General features: G+C 41.1%; 1 protein-coding gene across 2 annotated transcripts in view; it reads left to right on the top strand.

Moving 5' to 3' along the window:
- mmp17a (matrix metallopeptidase 17a) overlaps positions 1–25,951 on the top strand; it is a 180,371-nt gene that overhangs the window by 148,256 nt on the left and 6,164 nt on the right. For both annotated transcript variants that reach the window (XM_051921389.1, XM_051921390.1), the window contains 5 exons: positions 2,620–2,903; positions 10,179–10,355; positions 13,716–13,815; positions 20,649–20,731; positions 25,017–25,169. In XM_051921389.1, coding sequence (XP_051777349.1) covers positions 2,620–2,903; positions 10,179–10,355; positions 13,716–13,815; positions 20,649–20,731; positions 25,017–25,169 — 797 coding nt within the window. The remainder of the gene's footprint in view (positions 1–2,619; positions 2,904–10,178; positions 10,356–13,715; positions 13,816–20,648; positions 20,732–25,016; positions 25,170–25,951) is intronic.

A 25,951-nucleotide genomic window follows, 5' to 3' on the forward strand; every position in this document is an offset into this window, starting at 1 on the left:
CACCGAAAAACAATAAATAAGGTACAGTACATAATGGAAAATAAAATACACCTCCTTTTAGAGATAGGAAATACTCCCAGAACCTCAGCCCAAGGGAACATCATTGAAAGAGTATCATTTGTACAAAAATAAAATGTAAATAAGACTCTGGGAGGTCCAGAACATCTCAACACTATCCTTCTATTGATGTTGTGTTTCATTAATGTGCCCCTTGGATCAACGGGGTGTCGAGATTTAGGAGCCAGCCTTGGTCATGCACAACCAGTGTTCTTGAACCTTCTATTGATCAGTGGCTGTGGGCGTTGGGGGGCAAAACATGACTTGTGGGTGTTAAGGTAGATAAAATATCAAGTTAGCTGATCTCTTTGGTTGTGTGTAGTGAGCAACCCAAAATATTTTACATTATGTATTAAAGTAACAGTTCTAGTGGAAATATCCCCGGAACACAGTAACATTTTTCTAATAGGTGCTTTATCGTTATAAAAATATACACAGTCTGTTCCCAAAGCCAGTGAATCTTCTAGAGTAACGAGCACTTTGATGATAAATGAACAGAACATATTGGCTAATTATTTAAAATATATCCCAGAGTCCCCACCTAATCAGACTATTTTACAAGCTAAAATGTACTTTTTTGTGCCCCTGAACCTGAAACTGCTGAGCAAAAAGATTCACAAGTCGTCTGAACACCAACTGATTGACAATACTTTCATTATATGGTGTGGTTTTTGGTCGTTTTGTGAGGTGAAATCAGGTTGCGAAATTGAATGTGAAGTAAACCTGCCATCATAATTCAATAACCACTTAAGTGAAAGCAAAGACTTAAGGACAAAATTGGACAAGTATTGTTTCTAAGGTGAACGCAAAACAAATGACAGACACTCGCTGTGAAAGCAAACCGCACTTTTCTAAAGGAGGGCTTGTTCTTCTTTTCGACAAGATTTGACAACGGACTATTGTTGCTTCGTAAAGTGCGCCGCAGACTTTCTAACAGTGAGAAGAAACAAAAGTAGGATGAGACAGTGAAAAGAATGAGTGCCTGCACATTACAGCTTAGGTCAGGCACTGACGTGTGGAGAAAAAAAAAATGTCGGGACTTTTTAAGTTTGGCCAAAAGAAAGAGCAGCAGATTTTAAAAGAGGGCCAGGACTGGAGGTGGGCAGATAACAACACTCCCCAGAGGATGAATACAGGGAATATCCAGTAAAATAAAGTGCAAACTGAGTCGTTCAATTAGAAAATGACAATGAAAACAAAATAAGCATTGCAATACCACATCAGACCAGGGGGCGGCAGGGCATACTGACTGTCTTTCTCAGTTCCTTGCAGAACCTTTCCAGGAAATCCCGCCAGGTTCTGGCGACTTTGATGGGGTCACTTCCGGTTCCGGGGTACTGGATGATGTCACTTCTGGTTCTGATGACATCACTTCCGGTATTCTGGGGCCTTTGATAACATCACTTTCTCTACTAGCCTTTAAATCCACCATCTTGCTTCTAGTTAATCAGTTCTGCTTTGGACTAGGTCTTGTGAACGACTCTGTTCTTATCTAAACCTTTTGCAGCCAGGGATATTATATGGGTGGTTGCCCCAAATGTTTATGATGTCTGGTAGCAATTATTATCACAGTATGTAAAAACGGTAGCGGTAATAGCCTGCCTGGTCTGTATGCCAGCCTGGAGTTCAACGTCTGCTCTAAGGTCAGGACTTTTTTGACATTTCTAACCTCCATCCCTTCCTGCTTGTCCTCATTTTGGTTGTAATTAAAGTGCTGAACAGCATTGCTGAGGTGGAAATCTGATGCCACCCAAGCACTTAGGACAGTCGAAGTGTGTTTTCCATATACCCTGTAAGGAGACCAGGCTGCTGGTTTGCCCATGTGCCATTTCGTATTGCTCTTTAGCTGCCATCTGAGCTTAGTGAAAGTAATAACATCTGAATTACTGTATATCTTCTCAAGTATAAATTTTAGCATGCTTAATTAAGAATTGACATGTCACAATATTTTTATGTGCTCTGTCTGGTAGCCAGTTTAAGAAACACTTAGCAATTATCGAGTAGGTCGTGGGGCACGCAGGTCACAAATGAATTAATGTGCTCCTTTAGTTACTGTGTGTTTTGTGAGACACTCATAAACGAATGATCGGTCTTAAGATGGAGTTTCTGATGGTGTTGGTGCTATGATGCTTTTGTGAACCTCACCCTGATGCATCATCTGGGGACTGTATGCTTTGTAAGTCAGCTCTCTTGGAGACTTGACTCATGAGCTTCCAGCTTTAAAAAGTCTGGATGAAAATCTAGATGGTCAGGTGGACTGTCTTCTATCCATCCATTCATTCTCCATCTTGCATATCTACTTCATGATTGTGGGGAGCCATTGTGTATCCTCAAAGCACTTAGCATAAGGTGGAAACCAGCCCTAGATGTTGCCCCAGTTCATCACAGAGCCTACAAACCCGCAGTCATCCATACTGGCCAGTTTAGATCCTTTTCTCTTTATTTAAAAAAACAGATGTTTGGATTCCAGTCTTCTGCACTACATGGACATGCTGGAGCATATGCTGTCTGTGGTTACCCATACAAAAGTTGATGAAACTCTATTTTCTTTTTTGTTTGAAGAGTGAGGACCTTCCCTAAGGAGTCACGTCTGGGCCACGACACAGTCCGAGCGCTCATGTATTACGCCCTAAAAGTGTGGAGTGACATCACACCACTCAACTTTCATGAGGTGGCAGGAACGGATGCCGACATCCAGATTGACTTCTCCAAGGCGGACCACAATGATGGCTACCCATTTGATGGACCAGGGGGAACAGTGGCCCATGCCTTCTTTCCAGGGGACCACCACACCGCAGGAGACACTCACTTCGATGATGACGAGGCTTGGATATTTCGCTCTACAGGTAGAGTAAAGTGTGTTTTTTCGTAAAAATGTGTATTTTTTCGGTGTGTGCAAATCAGACTAATTGGTGAATCTGAACCGACCAAGTATGACCTGTGGTGGGCTAGACTCTCTGCCTTATGCCTAATTCTCCTTTTTAAGCTTGTCAGGGCTTTCTGCAAGTTTCCTGTTTCAATATTAATAAACCTCCTCGTTAAAATTTGGCTAACTGGTTGCTAAACTATTTGGAATAAAGGAGAGAGTCTAACATGAATCGTACTGATTTTAAAGGTGTGCCAAGCTGGCAATGGGTTGCAAAGGACAGAATGAATCCAGAATTACTGAACGACAAGGAAAGGGCCTCACAATTCAATATGTGTAGTCAGGCGCTCCAAGGTGTGGGTGCAGGACTGACTGAGGAGAGATGGATTGTGGTTAACCCTACATTTATTTTCCAAGACATTAAAAAGCAGCAAGTAATCCAACGAGGGAATTAGAAGTTATCATGGCATCCTGACCCTTTAAAATCAGCACATCAGGATCATTATAAAGAATGAAACAGTCAAACATAAGATCAGATAGATAGATAGATAGATAGATAGATAGATAGATAGATAGATAGATAGATAGATAGATAGATAGATAGATAGATAGATAGATAGATAGATAGATAGATAGATAGATAGATAGATAGATAGATAGATAGATAGATAGATAGATAGATAGATAGATACTTTATTAATCCCAAGGGGAAATTAAATTAAAGTGTAAAAAGGCAAGGGCAGAAATGTAGCCAAAAAGTAGGTGAGGGTCAGGAAACCAGAGAATACAACAAAACCGAACCTTGAAGCTGAAATGCAAGCCAAAATAAAGTTACCAAATAAATTTCTGTTTATAACTTGATATTCTTGACCCTGACTATATTAGAAAAATCAGCTGGTATTTGCAATTGTGTTATAGCTCAAAACAAAGACACTATGAGTTGGGTGCCACCATCTTATATAGGAAAAAAGTCTTTGACATTGTCATGGAAGGTGCTACAATGGGAGACTGCTTGAGAGTTATGTAGGTGAAAGTACAGGGACAGGGAGGCTGGTCAGAATTGAAGCAGAGAGGTCCTTGAAGAAAACCTGCTGCAGAGTGCACATCACCTCAGACTGGGGAGATGGTTCACTTTTCAGCACAACGTTGACCTGTGCAGATAGCCAATAAAAAACTGGAGATGACTTTGGGACAAGTCTCTGAGTGTAAAGCTAAGACTTAGACCCCACAGACCATCAATGTAGGGACCTGAAGATGGCCGTTTACAGACGCTACCCTTCTAATCTAACAAAGCTTGAGAGGATCTGCCAGGAAGAAAAGAATAAACTGCCCAAATCAAGAGATGCAAAGCTTGTAGAAGCTTATCAAGAAGGCTCAAAGCTGGAATTGCTGCCAAAGGGGCTTCTACAAAGTACTGAATTAAAGGTTTGAATACTTACATGAAGGACAGAGTTCAGTTTTTTGATTTTAACATGACACGTTTTCACTTTTTCATTATGGGGTATTGAGGGTAGGTTGATGGGTTAAAAATGGCAAATGTATCCATTTCAGATTAAATCTACATCACAGTAAAGTGTGCAGAAAATGAAGGGGTCTGAATACTTTCTGAATCCATTGTATATAAACTGTGCACTCTAGGGGGCACCAGTTAGCCCAGAACACCAGACAAAACTACTGTACCACATACACAGCTCCAAGTTAAAACAAAGTCATTTGATTTTATAACTGTCCCTTGACAGGCTTTTAGGTCAGTCCACACAGTATAATCCAATAACTCAAACGTCTTTCTGTCTCCTTCCACCTCCACAGTGAGTGCCGTCCTATCCTCCCACCTCTGACTCACCTAAGTGAGGCAAGTTGTCTCCTTTTAGGTTGCTCCCGGCAGTACTTTTGATGTCATGATACAGCATGGAGGAAGCTCTCCAAAGTAGGGAGACCATCTCTGGGCAGTGCCCTCTGGTGGCACCCAGGGACCCCAACAGGGTTGCCCTTCCGAACTACAGCTCTCATGCAGGGGGACCATGCCACCTATTGCCCTGAACAATAAACTGTCCTCGACAATCAGTCTCCCTCAGTCTATCCATTCAGTGATCCTTCATATATTTATTCCTCTCTTATAAGATGGATAATCAATTCTACATACTTTTAAGCACTTTTGCCATTTTTACATCAGACTTGCAGTGACCCCCAGGAGGTGCACTTATGACAAGGCATATAATTAACAATACACATAACGCCTTCAGAAAAAGTGCTACTAACAAGGAGAAAGGCTCCTGGTAAAACTTCCACCACACAGTCGGATGCATCTCTGCTAAAGAATTTGACTTTACCTCTTGTGAAGGAAGACGGCAGAAATTTGCATCTCATATTTCAAACACCCAGAAGAAAGCCCAGCGGGTCTCCTGCATATGCTTCATTTTTAAAATCTGCAACGTGCAAATTTCTAATTGCATCCAGCGGCCCCTGTAGATTTACAAATCCTGTCGCTGTGATTAGAAAGACAAATGCATGGTGGTCACCACTTTTGAGTGTGTTGGTCCCTGCAAAAATTAAAAAAAAAAAAAAAAAGTAAATAAAATCAACACAGGCCGTGGTGGGGACTTTCTTAATGAGTGGGCATCTGCCATAGTCATGGCTCTTTGCCACGTAAAATTCTCCTTGAATCTGAGAGAGAAACAAAATGCAAATTTTTGGAAGAAAAAATTAACATCTCACCAATGCCAGATGTTTTAAGTGATCAAAGCCATCGGCTAGAGACAAATGCAATATACAAAAATGTATACGTTATTGGAAAGATTCCGGTGAATTCAGAGACGGCCTCCTGCTGCTTCACTTACGATGCAGTTTTACTTTCTTTAAACAGATGAAAGTAAGAGTAAATGACTGAATCCGCATAATACTCCCTAGAGCTTGATAATGGCGTAAAATATAGCATTTGCAGGTTGTGAGCATTTGAATTTAAATGACTGATGTATTCACTCGGCTTGTAAAGTGCCCCTAAAATCTTCACGAGCACGCATACAGACAAAAAGCAGAGAAAGTCGACAATGACAGGAGTGGATGTCTGCAGCTGGAGATTACGGCGCCTAAGACTCGTATCTTAAAGGTCTGCTTGTCAAACCGAGCTCCAGCCGTCTCCATAGGCAGCACCCAAGGACAGGAGCTGGACTTATCATGGAGTGACGGGGCTGGAAATGTTCAGATTTGTTAGTGTGGCCGAAGGGAAAGTCTGGGAGCCCCAAGAAACACTTGATAACGGGTTAAATGGTTAATTGCATCACAGTTATGCTGAATATATTTGTCAACTCCAATTCAGGAGTAGTCAGGCAAAAGCAGACCAACCAAGAAAACAGGCCCAAACTCACAATCGAGAGAGTCATTGATTAAGAGAACAAAGAAAAGCCCAAACTCAAAAACATAGCACTGAGTAGGTGGCTGTTATGAACCAGAAGAGAACCTTAGCAACTGCTAATACCTCAAAGTGCCCCTTAGAGGGGGAAGTACCATTAAACCCTGGCTAGTAATAAAAGGGGTAATGAATCTATACTAATAAAAGGCAAAGCCCTCACTGACTCACTCATCACTAATTCTCCAACTTCCTGTGTAGGTACAAAGCTGAAATTTGGCAGGCTCATTCTTCACAGCTTACTTACAAAAGTTAAGTAGGTTTCATTTCGAAATTCTACGCATAACAGTCGACAACTTCCGCCATGTTAAACTTTCTTATTTATGGCCCCATCTTCACGAAATTTGGTAGGCGGCTTCCCTGCGCTAACCGAAACCGATGTACGTACTTATTTCAGTGGTATGACGCCATTGTCGGCCGCCATATTGAACTTTCCAGCCGTCTTTGTTACTTATGGGCCCATCTTCAAGAAATTTGGTACGTGGGTTCCCAACGCTAACTGAATCCTACTTACGTACATATATACGTCCATAGCCTGCAGCTCGGTCACCGTGTGAGGCGGCGTTGGGTCCCCCATCCCCACGCCTCCCACGTAGTTGGCTGCCTGCCTATATAAGGCCGTCCGTTGCTCCGGTCTCTTCATTCCCTTCCTTGCTTCGCCACGGTATTCACGTCTCCCTGCTGATAACTAGAGCCTTTTTATTTAATCCACGGCTTCTCCGCTGTTTTATTGTTCATTTATTACGATTATAGTTATTATGTAGGTATTTTAGGCTTAGTTTACATTGTTCAGGTACCCATTTCCTTTATCGTTCCAACCGTACCCCCATTAACATGTCTATCGAGGTGATCACCATCGATCAAAGAACTGTCACTTACCGAGTGGTTTCCATGCCCAGAGATGGCGCCTGCCTTTTCCATTCTCTGTGTGACATATTGCATGGCCATATCAGGCTCACTCTTGATATCCGGAGGAACATTGTGTCTTACGTATTGAATGACTGGGACAGGTTCAAGGTGTGGACTGATGACGGTACAGGAGATAATTATACTACACAGGAGCACTAGAAGAGTGAAATGCTTAAGCCCTTCACCTATGGTTCTGCATGTGAGTTGATGGCTGCCGCTGAATTGTTCAGTAGTCGCTTTCAAGTGTACCGAAATGGCCAAATATTTTACACCTTTGGACAACTGCCAATGCCTCTTAAACATCTTAGATTCACAGGTGATGATATGAGTAATGGACACTTTGATGTTTATGAATGTTTAAACTCTCAAAAGCTGGATGTGAAGTTATCGATGAAACCCATTTCAATTCAAACGCCTCCAATTTCCAGTAATGCTTTGCTTCACAATGACAATTAATAAGTCTCAGGGACAGACCCTACAAAAGGTTGGCATTGATTTGAGGCGAGATTGCTTTTCACATGGCCAACTGTACGTTGCATGCTCAGGAGTAAGCTTAGCGCACAGCTTCGTCATATTACAACCAGAGGGCCGAACTGACAACGTGGTATACAAAGAGATCCTTAACAAATTATTATTGGTATATTTTCCCTCAGTTTAAAAAGGTTTACTTTTCTTCTTAATAAAAATTTTAAAGCAGTACTTCGCCGCTGCGAAGCGCAGGTATTTTGCTAGTTGTCAATAAAACACGATTATTTTTCAAAAAGCTCTTTCGCACAAAAAGAGGGAGCATAAGCAGCTGCTTGAAATAACACAGATAATCCAATGCAAACAAGTCAAAAAAACAAAGCAAGGGGCCGACAAATTTAGAAAACTCACAGAAAGCACAAAATAATCAATAATCAAAAATCTCACAAACTCAAGAGACGGGGTGCACTTTAAGCCCTGGAAAGGATTGCCAACTCAAAGACAGAATTCATTCTGCGTTACGAGTGTAAATCTGCACGACTGCCTGCACCTCTGCCTAATTAATAATTAGACATGTAATGGAGGCTAATGAGGCAGATACCTCACCGTGAGATCCAACAGGCCACCAGACCACAGCTTTGGTGATAACACTCAAGGCCCAAGGATCTTGTCTACTCCCCCATCTGGCTTGCCATCAGTCTGGAAACATAAAACAGAACAGCATTACCGTAGAAACAGAGCAGGGTTACTTTGTGCCTGGCATCTCAATGATGCACTGCAGCTTCAGCTGGCGACTTGGAAAGCCTTTTCAGAGGCAATCTATTTTAAGAAGTAGAAATTACGCTGTATGAAGCGAGGCCTTCTACAGTATATCTGTATTCATTCAGCCTATATAATGACCTTCGGTGCCTGGCTGATATAGGCCACAGGCACTTGTTGGTTTTCTTTAGTGTAGGTTTTGTTCAGAATTATTTGAACAGATAAGTCTGTCATTCACTCTTTATTCTCTATGGCAGCACACACTATGAGCAGAGCTGTAAAGTACTTTACTATTTAATTAAATTACAGTCCTAATACAATACAACAGTTGAATAGGTCTGAATGATTTGCACAGCAATTTTTTACAGCCATGATGAACTTGTGTTTTATTGTCTCTGAAATCAGTCCCAGAATTACTACATTTGTTTTTCATACTGTTAATAAATTGCATTGTTGTCATTTTGGTTTTCTTCTTTGGTGTGATCGCTGCTTTTTGTTGTTGATCCCTGCATGACCATGCCCATATCGCATAGTGTTGCTGCACCTGTTGCCAGTCCAGTGATATGGAAGTTGTGCAACAAGTTTATTATCACTTTCTGCCTATTTAAGATGGCGGCACACAGTTTCTAGCATCCTAGTGTTGGATATCTGAAAATAAGAAAAAAAAATCCAGCAGCTGTAGTTAGTGAATTATTTACGAGTCCTGAGCAATTCTACCTTTGAACACCTTTGTCAACAATGAATTTTGGCTTAGTGTTGTTGGATTTGAGTTTCTTCAGTTCTACCCTTTTCTCTACCATCTGACCATGACTATGCTTGCTCCTCCTGCTGTTATTCTGTTTTGATTTGATTCTGTTTTGTCTGCCATCTTGTGTTTTTTTGGGAGTAACACAGTTTTGTTCCCGTTGCCTGGGTGGGTTTTCCAGTTGTTAAGGGGTGCAATCAGAAGTGAAGCAAAATGACACCTTTTATGGGCTAACTGAACAAATTACAATAAGCCGGTTTTCGAGGCAGCTCAGGCCCCTTGTTCATTACTTGTGGCATGCCCTACTACACTGGAGGAGGTGATATGAAGAGGGTCCGCAGCTTTAAAGGTTTTGAGGTTACCATCACCGATGACTAGAAGTGGACACAAAGCATCTCATTTAGTCAGGAAGGCTCACCAAGACCCTTATTTCCTTAAATGTCTGAGGAGTGATAAGATGTCTCCTTCTGTTCTCACTGACATCTACAGGTGCCCAGAAAGGTCTGACCTTACTAGCTCCTGGTATGACCACAAAATACGTCAGAAGGTGGTGCAATCAGCACAGAATATTACGAGCACACGGGTCCCATCTGTCCAGGATGTATTTAACACACGCTGTCTAAAAATGGCTTACCAGATAGGTAAAGGCATCAGATCTCCTCCATGGTCATTTTCACCCTCCTCAGTTCGGGTCCATTAGCACTCGCACCAATAATTGGAGAAATGCTTTTCTTCCGCGGTTCATAAAGTTGCTCCTCAGCGATTCATATTGACAAATACTGTTCTTTTCAGGTTATTTCACCTTTATGTTATATTTGGTGTATGAATTTTGCGTCTGTGTTTGGTGCTGCACTGCTGCTGCTATTCTGAGAAGCCATGCAAGTTTGAATCTCATGTACACATGACAGTAAATCTGAACTGCAGCCAACACCACTATAAAGTGTGATATCTCTTCTTTGTCTTTATCTAAGATGCCCATGGGATGGACCTGTTTGCAGTGGCAGTGCACGAATTTGGCCACGCCATTGGGCTGGCACATACATCTGCTACTGAGTCTATAATGAGGCCTTACTACCAGGGACCAGTTGGGGACCCCCTTAAATATGACCTGCCTTATCAAGACAAAGTCCGAGCTTGGCAATTGTATGGTAAGGATTTCTATTTTTACTTTTTTTTACTAAATGACTTGTACTATCACCTTTTACAAATAATAAAGTATGACCAGACTAATAGTAAAAAAAATTCAACTTCTGCAAATTAACGCCAGTGAACGTAGTCTGTGGAGGGCTTCTCCATCAGAGACAAAAGTAATCTTTTACTGCACCACTCAGTAATCACCATCCACTTTTCATCAGTTCCTGTAGCGTGAAGGCTAAGACTTAGGCTACGTCCACACTGTGTTTAAAAATCCAGCCATTAGTCTCCATTTCCATCTTTAGTCCATACTACCCATTTTTTTAACCCCTGGAAAACTTTGAAAACTCTTTCCAAACACATACATGTCTAAAAACTGTGACTCAATGTTGCTGTGTGGATGGGTGAAAATGCAGAGCTCTGAAAACACAGACTCTAATTGCTAATTGCATCTGCCATTGGTTCATGCTTCTTACGTGGCCCTTCCCTGATTGAATCCTGCTCATTGCATTTTCTCAGCCACTTTGCTTGACTTATAACAACTCCACCTCATCGTCACCCCAAACAAAGTAATTTTTTTTGGTTTTCTGTATTTGCCATTGCTGTTCTGATGAGTGTCTAGCGTGGAGGACACTTCCTCTTCCTGGTTTAGCCGGTGCGTGAATGCTCAGTGTAGGCAAACGACTGTGTTATACTTACTATGGGGCGGAGATAGTTTTGTAAACATTGTGAAAATGCTAGTAAGGACGGAGGTTAAAGCAGGTGCAAAGGTCATAAACACATAACTCACAACACCTCGACGGAAGGTAATGTCAAGAAATGGGAGCACAGGTGTGCTGTCTCAGTCTCTGTTTGTGTCTGGTTTATGCACACCTTTTAATGGGGGGTTTTGGGGGAAGCACAAGACCACAGCAGAAATGGCATCAAATACCAAAGTATGATCAGCAGTATGTTTATCTTACAAGCAAGAAATCCTGCTTTGGCTTCTGCCCATTCTTTAATGATGCACTTGCCCTCACTAGTTTTGTCTTCTCCCCAAATCTTCCTGGGTTTGCCCGCATGGTCTCTGAAGTTCTTCTTCTTTTCTTCTGGCTGCTCCCATTAGGGGTTGCCACATGTTTTTCCATATCCTCCTGTCCTCTACATCTTCTCTCACCATATCCATAAACCTCTTAGGCCTTCCTCTTTTCCTCTTACCTGGCAGCTCCATCCATAGCATCCTTTTCCCAGTATACCGAGCATCTCTGCTCTGCACATGTCCTTGGAGTTATTTATTGCAATTTGGGATCTCAAGTTGATTGTCTCAGCTTTACACCAGCGTCACATCACATCCTGCCTGGCACTGCTTCCCTGTCGTATGTGAACCTGCATAAGTCAGGCTTTTAACAAATAACTTGTGACCGTATTTAAGAACGAGGGATTATGGTCGCTCACAGTCTGAATTTAGCATCAAATTAAAGTGAAGATGCCTGTTCACTCAAGGGTAAGCAATTCGGAAATAGCTTAAGATTTCAGGCTCCTGTCCTGACTACGATTCCTGTTCTTCCCATTAGAAAAGTCGGCATAATCAACCGATGATTACCTTTCCTGTAGTTACTGGCTCTGACTAACTTTTCAAACCCCTGCCACTACTCGTCCTAGCTAATGACACATTTTTCATAGAAAGACATACAAACTACAACAGAGCCTGGTGGAAAAGCAAGAGAATTGCGTGTCAAGATTTAAAATGAGTTTATATATACAGTATATATATATACAGTGGACCCTTGACTTACAAACTCAATTCATTCGCGAGGGCTGGTTGTAACTCCAAGTTGGTTGTAAGTCAAGACTATTTTTCCCATGAGAAATAATGGAAATGCCCTTAATGTGTTCCAAACCGACAACAGCAACACTTACTTAACTTTTTTTAATAGAAAAGGGTTGTATAATGTGCATAATTTACCAAAAACACCAATAATATTTCTAATGTACTAACCAAAAAGTTATAAAAAGTGCCTAACCTACCAGAAACAACAATTTCATACTGTACTTAGCATTTAAGTTGACATCTTTGGCTTGCAGGAAGGAAGGAGGAGGAGAATGAAATGGAAGGTGGTTATTGTTTGGAAGGAGCTTCCTTATGCAAATCTTTTCTTTGTAAAATTGTTGAGATGGTGGATTTCGACATGCTGTACATATTAGCGAGATTGGTCACACGAACACCACTCTGATATTTTTGCACAATTTCCTTCTTCGTTTCGATTGTGATCACTTTCTTTACCTTCGTTACCTTCTCTTCCTTCCTTAGCAATTATCGAAAAAAATTATATAAATCACTGCACTGACCGAAATTACGTCCACAAACACACATATCTGGGCTCCGACTGATGCTTACAAACATTCTCAGCTGTTTGTTTACAATCATGCAAGCGGATACACGTGACCTCATTCAGGTCGTAATGCAAGATGTTGGTCGTAATTCAAAACAAAAATTTTGGTCGTAAAGTAAGTTGTTCGCATGTCAGGCCGGTCGTATATCAAGGGTCGACTGTATATATTAAATGCATATAAATGAAATAAGAAAAAAATAGTTCAAGTAAATAACTCTCTGCCTGCTGCCTCACAGTCCTTGGTGTCATTTCTGTACCGGAACCACACCTCTGTGGATTTTCCAGGTCCTCCTGGAGTCTACACGTGTTTTTCTGTGGGTATTAAGGTTTTCCTCCCACATCACAAAGACTTGTAGCAGCCCCCATCTCCAAAAGCTGGGTAAGTGGTTTGGGAAATATATGGAGCCTAACTCACTCCTTTTTTTGCTGGACTTCAACTAACACCATTGTTGTAACACCACTGGCCGTCCTGTCAGTGCTTTTACTTTTCCATAGGATGAGTCCCTGTTAGGCCAAGGCAGCTCAAGAGCAGGAGTTTAAGTACATTGGGTATCTCATAATTGCATGATTCAAAGAACATGGACGAATTCTCAGTGAAACAGAAAACCCTCCTCAGTGTAGAGCACCTGTTCTTAAGGGGATTATTATGATCCACCTCAATCACCTCATTTTAAGCTTGCGTAGGAGAGCAGAGGCACCCATATACTGGCACCTCAATTGCTTATTTATTGACATCATGTCACAGTGAGTAGAGCTATTACCCAGAAGAAGTTGTCACAGCCCAAAGGGAACATGAGAACAAGCCAAAGAGGATTACGGAGCAAGAGTGCCAAAGGAATATAAAGGTTTCTCATTTCCAGTCCGACGGCGGCAAGGAGAGCTTTGCCTCACTGCGGTCTTTGTGTTTGTTTGAGTCTGTTTATTTTATCTCTCGTCTGCTTCGGCACCAGTTTGCGCATAAAAATGAGAAATGACTAAATGTTCCTGTCTCTTTGAGATCAGGTGTGAGAGAATCCGTGTCCCACACAATTCGTCCAGATGTGACCAGAACTGCTGACCCTCCAGTGTTGCCTGAGCTGCCAGAAAATCGATCTACTGTCCCGTGAGTAAGAACCTTTTTTATCTGAGTGTTTCTCTTTTTTTTTTTAAAGAGGCTAAAATTGATGACTGAAATGAAATCCAGGCTACCATAAACATCTTTACTTGTGCCACTAAATGATAGCTGTAGTACGTGTGGCATTGTCAGGTATACAGAATGCAGTGAAATTCTTACTTGCATCTCTGACCAACGTGCAAATCTGCCATCATGAGAAACAAGAGTGGATTAAAGTGCTTAAAATATGATCAATAGTATGATACATTTGCAGCACCTCTTTGTGCTGTGTCCTTGAGAGCCACTTGGAAAGCTTTCTGTCCTCAAACAGCATTGCATTTTAGCACTTCCAATGATCTTTTATCATCCACTGAGACTAATAAGAGCCAAGCAGGTTAGGATCATTGGAAGTTCCAAATCGGCCCAGTAGTGGTATTGTCATGTGTGTAGTGAAATTCGTATGAGTGCGAGTGGGCCCTGTCATTGTCTGGTGCCCCATCCTGCGTTGATTCCTACCATGCACCTCTGGTCGAACACAAACTTGAACTGCTCTAAGGTGGATTGAGAAAATTAGGCAATGCGCTTTTATCATCTCCCAAGAACTTTTTCCTAAGGTATTTAATTGTAGCAAACCAAAGGCTATTTAGATGAAAAATATCTGGTGTGCTAATTTGAAAGAGTCACAACATGCCAAGAAACTTAAAGAGACTGGAATTACTGAATATCAAGAATTGTACCAGTGAGTGAAAAACTACCAATAAGGGACTGGGGAAACAAAAATCCGGTAAAGGCAACGAAACCGAGCGAGAAAAGAAGAACAACAAAGCAGGAGTGGCGTGAAAACATAATCAATGAAAATCTAACTTCGGTTTGATTTCTCCCGCTGAAACGTTTGTTTTAATTTCAGAAGACATCTAACAGTAGGATACTGAGTATGGTGTATAGGCAGGGTGTGTTGACACAGCAGCTTATGGGACTGACAACGGGCATAACAGCCACATTTATGTGTCACGGCAAGAGAGGAATTCATCACATTTGTTATTGTCTCACACCCTGACATTCATGTACGTTCAGACAAGCACTGATTATGAGGGGTCCTTGCACAGCCTATCACTCCTCAGTACTCCACTCACTAGCTTTGGTGTGAACAGCACAAAGGAGTCTGCAACTATAAGCAAGACACAGGGCTATCTTGGTCCCCAAGAATTGTCTAGACAATTAAATGTCCCCCGATATAACATAGACCTAAAGGCGGGCACACCGGTATCCGTCAATAAGGGCGCGCACATAAAGGCGACCTTCAAAAGGGCGACCTCAATTGGGCGCGGCGAATAAAAGCGCACATAAATAAAAGCGATCTTCAAAAGGGCAACCTCAATTGAGCGCCGAATAAAGGCGCGTGCAAATAAAGGAGTGCTTCAAAAGGGTGACGTCAATTGGGCGCAGCGAATAAAGGCAAACGCAACAAAATTACAGAAAATTTATTAGATAAAGGCAATGATTGAACGTATAAAAAGGTGAAAGCAAGAATATTAAATCATCCAATTAATTAATGCATGAACTTCTAACGAACTATTTCTAAAGCTCTCTATATTTCGTTGTTTTCAAAATTACAGAAAATTCGATTAAGGCAATGACTGAATGTATAAAAAGGTGAAAGCAAGTTACACTTGAAGCTGTAGATTATGTGCAATGCCACGTAGATATTCGAGATGCGGTCTATTAGCATAATCAAGGACAATCAATTTAATTCGCTCCGAAGGTCATCCTTTTGAAGCGCTCCTTTATTTATTTATTTTTTTTTAAATATTTTTATTTTATTAATTTTCATTGTAATCGTTCCATACAAACAGATCAATTTATAACCCAACAAATTTGAAAACAAATCAAACCCCACCCCTGAGAAGGAGAGCTTAGCTAAAGGAAAATTTCTTTAAGCTTTTTAATAAGGCAACATTAGACAAAAGAAGGGGAGAAGTAAATATCTATATAAATAAGAGATGGAGAAGGGAGTTAAATGCAATAATAGTTATTTCTCTTATTCTAAAATAATATTGATTAAATCCTGCCATGTTTTGAAAAAATTTTGTACAGATCCTCTAACTGAAAATTTGATTTTTTCCAATTTCAAATAATATAAAACATCGGTTTCCCACTGACTTATAAGAGGAGAATTAGGATTCTTCCAATTTAACAAAATAAGTCTGCGTGCCAAGAGTGTAGTGAATGCAATCACCGTTTGCTTGTCCTTGTCCAATTCCAGTCCATCTGGAAGGACACCAAACACAGCTGTTAATGGGTTAGGAGGGATTGTGATACTAAGGCTGTCTGAGAAGCACTTAAAAATTTTTGTCCAAAATGATGTTAGTTTGGTGCAGGCCCAGAACATGTGACCCAGTGAGGCAGGAGCTTGGTTGCAGCGCTCGCAGGTTGGATCCTGGCCTGGAAACATTTTGGACAGTTTTAAGCGAGACAGATGAGCTCGATATATAATTTTTAGTTGAATAATTCTATGCTTTGCGCATATAGAACTTGAGTGAATTCTCTGCTTTGCTACCTTCCACTCCTTTTCTGATATATTGATTAAGAGATCTTCTTCCCAATGTCCTCTTGGATCTTTGAAAGGTAGGGACTCTAATAAGATTTTATATATTGCGGAAATAGTGTTTGTTTCCTCGGAATTGAGCAGTATTTTTTCCAGCATTGTGGAGGGTGCAAGGTGGGGGAAATCGGGCAATTTCTGTTTAACAAAATTTCTAATTTGAAGATAGTAAAAGAAATGTGTAGCTGGGAGGTTAAATTTTGAACGTAATTGTTCAAAAGATGTAAATATGTTGTCTATATAAAGATCTCTGAGCATTTTAATCCCAAAACTTTTCCAGGTATTAAAAACTGGATATACTTGCGAAGGTTGAAAGAGGTGGTTCTCTTGCAGAGGTGCCACGGATAAAAGATTTTCCATCTTAAAATGCTTTCTAAGTTGGTTCCATATTCTGAGTGAGTAAAGCACAATTGGGTTATTAGTATATTTGCGATAACTTTCATTTATTGGAGAGCAGAGCAGGGAATATAAAGAAGTACTACAGGATTTTACTTCTATTGCAGACCAAGCCTGGGCATGTGCATTTATTTGTGTCCAGGTTTTTATGGCTTGTATGTTTGCTGCCCAGTAATAAAACTGAAAATTAGGTAAAGCCATGCCACCTTCTGCCTGAGGTCTTTGTAGGGTCGCTCTTCGGATACGTGGGTGTTTTGAGTTCCAAATGAATGAGGTTATTATTGAATCTAATTGTTTAAAAAACGATTTATTGATATATATTGAAATGTTTTGAAATTAAAAGAGAAGTTTAGGAAGGATATTCAGCTTAACAATGTTAATTCTTCCAGCTAGAGTGAGATGAAGGGTTGATCATCTATGCAAGTCTTGCTTAATTTTTTCCATACAGACGCCAAAATTTTGTTGATAAAGAGCTTTATGTTTACTTGTGATATTTACCCCTAGGTATTTAAACTGATCTGCTATGGTAAAAGGTAGGGTGTCTAATCTAATATTATATGCTTGTGAGTTCACTGGAAAGAGTATACTTTTATTCAGATTAATTCTAAGACCAGATATCTTTTGAAATTCTGTTAGTGCTGTTAAAACAGCAGGGACAGTGTTTTCTGGGTCCGATATATATAAGACCATATCATCTGCATATAGAGAAATTTTCTGTTCCAGTCCTTCTCTGACAATCCCCTTTATCTGATAAGAATTTCGGCAGCGAACCGCCAGTGGTTTAATAGCGATTGCAAACAATAGTGGCGACAAGGGACATCCTTGTCTGGTACCACGTTCTAGTTTAAAGTAGTCTGAGCAAATTTTATTAATACAAACTGAAGCTTCTGGACTGGTATACAGTAGTTTGATCCAAGCACAAATATTCGGGCCAAACCCAAATTTCTCCAGTGCAGTGAAAAGGTAATTCCATTCGATCATGTCAAATGCCTTTTCTGCGTCTAATGATAGTAATATCTCTGGGGTGTTTGATTTTGCTGGTGAATATATAACATTAAACAAGCGTCGGAGATTTGAAGATAGATGTCGGCCTTTAATAAATCCAGTTTGATCTTGTGATATTACCGAGGGCAGCACTTTCTCCATCCCTCTAGCTAGGATTTTTGAGAGTATCTTAACATCATTATTCAGGAGTGAAATTGGTCTATATGATGCACATTGTAACAAGTCCTTATTTTGTTTAGGACAAGTCTTTATTTTGTTTAGCGCTCCTTTATTTGCGCGCGCATTTATTCGGCGCTCAATTGAGGTCATCCTTTTGAAGCGCTCCTTTATTTGCACGCGCATTTATTCGGCGCTCAATTGAGGTCGTCCTTTTGAAGCTCGCCTTTATTTACGCACGCCTTTATTCGGCGCTCAATTGAGGTCGCCCTTTTGAAGATCGCTTTTATTTATGTGCGCTTTTATTCTCCACGCCCAATTGAGGTCGCCCTTTTGAAGGTCGCCTTTTTGTGCGCGCCCTTATTGAATAGAACTGGGCACACTTTGATCCCTATACATGTGGAGGCTAATATAACTTGGTTCAAACCACCCAGCGATATTTTACTCTCACCGTAATGTCCGCCCTATTCGGGTATCCCCCTCTGCCAGCTAACCCTGAAGAAAAAGAGAAACTGGCACTGTCTCCTACACCAGGTGCCCTGTATTAACTTTACTAGTTCAATCACTCTAGCTGTAAAAACCAAGTATAGAAATTGAAAAGCTTTGTAGTGTTTATTAAAATAGAATAATACCAGTAGAAAAAAAATATAATCTCATTCAAGTGACAGAACTGGAACAAGTCCTGAAATAAGTTGGGGTGCCAACTGGGCTAACAACAAAAAAAAAAAAAATAAATTAAAGAAGAGCATAATGGCAGTACAATGAAAATAGGCAATCACCTCTAAGTTCGCCATGCTATGGCATCTCAGAGTAAAGGGTCAGGTTAGGGAGAGCTCCAGTCTCTTGGCTGCTCTGGTCCAAAATGCGATGCTACCTTCCAGGAATGTCTGCTCATATATCTTCAGGATTGGAAGAGGCCGGATTCTCTCACTCTGTTGCCCTCATTGGGCTTCTTCTCGGCACTGTGAGTCAAAAAAAGGAGACAAGATCGTTAGCGACGGCACCCCCTTTCGTCCTGAAGTGGTACTACATACTCAGGTGGGCCTGGAAGGCAATCCTCTGACGCGAATACCAGACAATAAGGAAGTAGTCTTAGAAAGCTTACTAAAAAATTATAAGCCATGTCAAAAGAGGATGTTGTCCCGGGCAGATTTTAGATTTAAGAGTCAGAGTTCTCCAACATCCAGAAAGAAAGGTATCTCTTTCTCCGACATATATCTGTCTCTGACATCGCTCTCTGGTCTCTCATACGGGCTATTTTTCAATGTCAAAAATTCACATGGTATTCTGGACTTTGTGATATTACACGGACCCGATTGGCTAGCTATCCTGGTGATGGATGGCTCTGCCTAAAAGCTTTGATCCTCGTTCTTATCTGTGCAATCTCTTGGTGTCCCCAGTGCTTTTACTATTAAGTTATAAATTGTCTGATCATTTTAAACTAAGAGTACCATAAATTACTTAGATAACAAGAAAGACAGAATGTACAGGAGCAGTTGGAAAAACAAGTGGAAGGAATGAGCAAATGCATTAAAGTCATAAATTATTAGTCGCAAGAAAGACAGAATTCAGATGTAGTTAGCTAAATTGCCTTCCAAAGTTCCTTAAAATTCATTGCAGTCCACGTGAATACAAACTTATAATTGAGACAAATTGCAGTTTGTTTTTAATACCATGTGAGTAGTTCCAAAATTATGATTCTTATCTCTATTACATACGTGTAAAATTCACTCCTCTGTTTATTCCAGCTCAGCTGTAACAAAGGGTTGGTGACTAGCCCGGCAACATTGGGCACAAAGCACAAAACCAGGATGCCAGCCCAGTTTAGGGCACACATTAATGTGAAGGCTAACACCAGGCCACTTTGGATTTTCCAGTCAACCTAGCATGAATGTTGAATACTGGTGCACAAGGATAAATTGAAATGGAGAGAACGGGCAGTCCCCACACTGGGCATTGCCCAGACTGGGATGAGGAACCAGGAGCCGTGAAGCCGCAGACCTGACCATTCCTTACTTGTGAAAAGGGGAAGGAAACAGAAAAGCTGCAGTTGAAAATACCAGAGCAAACTCCTTGGCAAGCCCCCCAGTTATCCCCAGAATGTTCACCCAAGCGATCGCAGTCCCATCATGAGGCCGACATACATGGCTGAGCGAAAGAAAGGCTTCTGTTGCCAGTGTGCATTTAATCTGGACAGTGCCATGAAAGGAACAGGAAAATGAAAGATAAAAAATGGTAACGAAGCCTTGGCGAGAACATGTTAGGTTAAGAGTGCACTGATGTCACCATCCTGCTTTGAAGGAAACCGACAGCAGCCTCCCAAACCAGTGCCACGGGTGGCGACTTTAAAGCTACGGTAAGCAGCGGAGTAAGTGAGCTGAAGTGACAACCTCTTACAGTAGGTCTCTGGTGATGTCACCCACCCACACAGCACCAAAGTGACAGGGACCTCACCTGCTAATGGAACACTTTTTCCTGCTCAGCTGGAGGGCAGGTAATTGCATTGTCACTGGTTCAAGTTGTGGAGCGGAACAAAGTTTACAGGGGGTGGATGTGACAGTGTCATGTACAAGCCAGACAGTCGCTGCCTGTCTTATAGAGCACCGCTCATTGTGAGTACAGTCCTATGAAGTGGGGGTGAGCCCCTCGTGGTGGTGACACCTGTTTGTTTTCTTGTTTGCAGGCCAGCCCGAGACGCCCCCGACAGATGTAATATCCACTTTGATGCAGTAGCCCAGATCCGTGGAGAAGCTTTCTTTTTTAAAGGTACTGTCTGTCTTGGCCTAGCTGAATATCCAAGGCCTTCCCCTCTATGTGTCATCAAACATCTTTTGTTTTTTTCCTGGCCTTCCTCAGACAGCTGTAGTTCTCAGTGCTGTTGCCATAGGGCTTTGTGTAATTGCCAATTGTGAGCAACATCAGCAGCCTCTGGAAAATACTGAGCGTTTTTTTTTATTTTGAAAAATAGTTTGTGTCAAGAATGTTATTCTTTCTTATGTAAGGCTTCTCTATTCCTCATTATTTAATGCACACCATCTTTTATTCACAGGCAATACATAAATGAGAGCTATAAACTCCCCCCTGCTCATTCTCATACCTGATGTTTCAAAATCGCTTGACTCATGATTTGTGTGTCACCCATGACCACTGGGATGACAATGTGGGTCTGCAACTATGCATATGCTTTGTGTCATAATTTCACATTTATTTTTAGTTTTAATAGTCATTCCGCTGCTTTGTGTTGAGGACCCGAGCAGCTGGACCAGGCCAAGGGGACACCCACGTAATACCTGGCTGCAGCAGAGGGTGGGACTGGAGTGCGTGTTTGCCTTTGGGGTTTGGGGGAGTTTACCAGCCAGGATCCTGAGCAGTTTTGTCAGGTGGTGGGTGCAGCATCATGCTGTACTAGTGCCTGCCCCCCAACCTGACCTGACCTGGCCTTTAAAAAATCACCAAGGCATTGTTTGAGGGTCAAGAGGCCAAGGAATTTAGTTGTTGCACTCATCTTTTATTTAGGGACATTTAAAAATGTATTAAAAATGATACACAATTTTGCTTTATGTCATTTTGTGTTGTGGGTGGTATATGGCATCACCAGTTCAAAGGCACAAAGGTCAGTGTCAAACACTTCCTGATCTGTGGATATTCAAAGAAAAGCTCTAGTGTTGTTTGATTTGTCATTCCTGATATTCTGGCCAGGAATTCTCTTCCATTTTGGCACTCACCCAAAATAGCCAAAGTGGTGTGAGCAGTGCAGGATTTACGTATAAGCTACACAAGCTATAGCTTAGGGCCCCCGCCTACTTGGGGGTCCCCAAAACAAATTGTCAGAGTGAGCAATTGTCATATATACTTAAATATACTACAGCATTATTTGTCCCAATCAGGCTCGGCCTTAGGCATAGGCGAAGTAGGCGACCGCCTAGGGCCCCGGCGTCCGGTGGGCCCCAGATCAACTCCTTGGTCTAATTTTCACGCATTTCACAGAGCTTCCAGGGGGGCGCCGCCCCCCTCAGGGGGCCCCTGGACCCCCCTTTCGCCTAGGGCCCCATAATACCTAAGACCGGGCCTGGGTGTGAGGTGTTTAAAAATAGCCTGGAGTTGTATCAAAAGGCAGCCTACTTAAGTGGCTGGCTTGGGCCTATACCAGGTTAAAATGCTCTGAACTCTTAAAGTTCAAAAATATACTCTGAAATGTCCCAAAAATGCATGTAAAATGTCCCACAAGGGAAGGGATAACTGTAAGCCCCTGGCTAGCATGGAGCAAGAGAAAAAAATCTTTAATTAAAGAAGAATTTATAAATCGAAAATTCAAAATGCAAAAAAAAAGAATGGAGGCAAAAAGGATTTGGCAACAAGACAATCCCAAAATATTAATGAGAAATCAGAATCCAAAAAATTAAAGGAAGAGGGTTAAAAAGCCAGTAAATTGAAAGAATAAGCAATAGCAAAAAATTAAAGCTCACCAACCACATTGCACACATACAATGTACCAGGGAATAACTTCATTTCCCATCAGCCTTTGTAGGGCTGGAGGCAGTCCCTCAACGGAAATTGACAGGTGACCCCTTATTTTAGGGAACCCCCACCAAAACACAAGGATAGAGACAGAACATGTAGTTATAAATAGAAATTAAATAGTAATCACAATTGTGAAAACAGACATAATTATACAAATAATAAACATAATTAACAATTATTCTGCCCAAAGGCGTGACCAGGACCAAGGGATGAAACGTTTATCAATGAGAAACGAATCAAAACCGTATGACTAAACTTAATATGCCAAAGCCTAATCGTACATCAGAGGAAGAGGCAATAGAATTGGAAAACAGAAAGTTGATAAAGAATACGTTTTATAGTTTTTATCAAATCACCCCTCCAGAAAGATTTTAAAGAGAAGATGCATGTGTGCCCAAGAGCCATGTTCTGATAACGGGTGGTGGCACCCGATTGTAAAACAAAATCGCAATACCGTGAATAATTAATCACTACATTCAGGAAATGTGTAACTGTGAGGAATCCACACAGAACGGCGCCAGAGAAAAAGCAGCCAAAATACCCACGTAAAACATTGTTCTAAAATGAGTGCCCAATTTATAGCAATATAAACAAAAACAATAATATTTAATGAATAAAACATGAACGAAAAAGACAAAAAAAACAGGAATTTAAAAATAAGCCAGGAGTGGAACTCTAGTTGAAACAAACTGGCTTCTGACCATTCTGGCTTCATTTTTTTTCTCTTGATTTTAGTTTAATATTTCTTTTTAACTCCCTGGTATTGCCACTTTTCCACCTGTGATTCCATCTCCCGATTTGAATATTAAATTTTTACTCCAAACAAACCCTGTGAAGTCAACACACTTTGTGATTTGATTGCTTTCCCCTATCGACAGCCAAGGCTATGTGATAATTCAACTCTGCATTGGCTTCAGATGGAGGGATTCACTGGTCCACCATGTTTGTTCCAAAAAGGACTGCTGTTATGATTTGGCAAAGAGGACATAGTGCCAGTCAGCAGAGGAGATTGCTAGCGCTGGCAAAAAATCTCAAGAACACAATGGAAATTTTTAAAAAAAAGGACCAGGACATGGAAAAGTTGGTCAAAATCAAAAAGAATGACGAGCAGGCAACTCAATCCAATAAATAATCCAAACTCAAAGTCAAGAACTAGAGTTTTAAAGACACAAAAGGTTTTGAGACTGTTTCCCCAAACTGGGACCACTGAAAACATCTGTCATTAGGGGGTGCATGACCTAGCACATGCTGTGACTTCTGGGAGATGTGGACTACCAACAGGGTTACAAAATGGCAGCACCTATAATGTAAACCAACGTTTTTCTACTTTTTTTTTGTCTCAACCCACTTTTTAGGATCTAAGTGACGTTGTGTTCGTCAGAGCGTGATGGTCTGCCTTGGTGAATTGAGCACGGGAGCAAAAATATATCGCTGGGCAATGTCGATCACTTAGGCAACCCCTGTGACCCAGACCCAGTGACTGAAGAGGCACTGCTGCAGGGCCGTCTTAATGTATTGGCATAGTGGGCACTGCCCGGGGGCCCGTGATGTTTCTGATGCCTATGTATGTTTCTGTTTTGCTATCAAAACAGGGGCCCCAGTGCACCACTTTGCCAGGGAGCTTATGAGGCTGTTAAGTTGGCCCTGTACTGCTGTAAACAAAATGGCAATGTAAAGTAAAGTTATAATAAAAAATGTTTTTAAACAAAACATTTGCTTGAAGAAGGGGCCTGAGTTGCCTCGAAAGCTTGCATATTGTAATCTTTTTAGTTAGCCAATAAAAGGGGTCATTTTGCTTGGCTTTTCTCTATAAACAAAATGGAGAAACAATATGAAAAATTCAAGTAGGACAATACCTATGGCTCAGCAAAAATGTAACAAAACCACAACAGCAGGCAGAGGGCTGACTAAAGTCAAAAATACTGAGAGGAAATCCAAAATTGTGTTTAAAAACATCATAGTCAACTTCAACATCTAAACCAGAAAGACAGCCTAAATATCACAAAATTGGTGCAAACAGAATTTGTTTTTAGAATGTAATCCCAAAACTCGGGAATCAAAACTACCACAGCACCATTTTAAATAGCCATGATGTGCTGTCATCATACGTAACGGTACCATTCATGAGGTGGATGCTGTTGCTACAAGTGAGATGCATGTGTCTATGGAACGGTGCAACAAAATGGCAGCACCCACAATAAAAGAACAGATAGAATAAGCAAAAAGGCAAATATAGATTAATGATAAGCAGCAGGTCTAGGAAGTAATGGGCCAGTTTGTGTCCACGCCAAAGATTTTGGCACATAAAGCTAAGTTGTCTCATTATGAGACGACAGGCCTCATGGCTGTTTGACTGGACAGTGAAATATTTTATGGTGAAATATGCGAGCTTGGTGCAGATTTCTTATCTCAGCCCTCGTGATTTGTCCGTCTTTGAGATTCCCTCAGCTTCTTTGATGTCTCTACTAGTATACATGTGAGTGATGATTGACTTTTAGTTACAATTCAAAACAAATCTGTGTTCCCTTAGGGAAATACTTCTGGCGCCTGACTCGGGAGAAGCATCTCGTGTCTCTCAGGCCTGCTCAGATCCATCGGTTCTGGCGAGGGTTGCCTCTCAACCTGGACAGTGTGGATGCCGTGTACGAAAGACCTGTAGACCACAAGATTGTGTTTTTCAAAGGTAACCTTTTATTCTAAATCTCTTATAAAAAAAGCAGAAAATATGGGAAACATTAGAGTTTAGTCCAGTGGTTCTTAACCTTTTTCTATCCATTTGTGTAATTTTAATGTCCACTAGCCAACGTTTTCTCCTGAATGGCATGCATTAACAAATAACATTAAATATGTATATTCAATATTTAAATGCAGTGCACTTAACAGATGAAATACACATGGTACTTATCCAAAAATCACTCAACACATGGGTGTTTAATACTAAATCGAATTTAGTGTCCATTTGTCTTTTTAACACGTAACCTGGGCTTGTTCGATTTTCACACGTTTGTAGAAATTAGGTTTAAGTGAAGAGAGTGCAAAGACGAGTATATTTTTTTCATTTCACAGGCGGCTGACCTGTCTAGAGTTTATGAGATGAGACAGGCTGTCCTGCAATGGTGTGCATTTCTTATATTTGGAAGTTTGTTGTACAACGAGATAATGCCCAGTGTGTTGTATGAACGAGCTAGAATGGTTTTTTCGTGAAGCCTTGAGGCTTTCATTTTTGCATTTAAAAAAGTCAAATGATTTTCTTCAGTAAGTAGCACACGTAGGACAAGTAGGCTTCATACTTTTATTTGGTAGTACCACACCGCAGATGACACAGAACAGCCATTGCTTGCCACTCATCACGGTAAAAGTACATCTAAACCCCAGAAGATCTGCGTTGTATGTTCTTTTAACATTCCTGTTTTCCTCACATTTTTAGGGTGAATCTTGTGAAATTCGGTGGCACAGTGGGTAGCG

This window comes from Erpetoichthys calabaricus, chromosome 18 (assembly GCF_900747795.2).
Source record: "Erpetoichthys calabaricus chromosome 18, fErpCal1.3, whole genome shotgun sequence".
In the NCBI taxonomy this organism is placed as follows: Eukaryota; Metazoa; Chordata; class Cladistia; order Polypteriformes; family Polypteridae; genus Erpetoichthys; species Erpetoichthys calabaricus.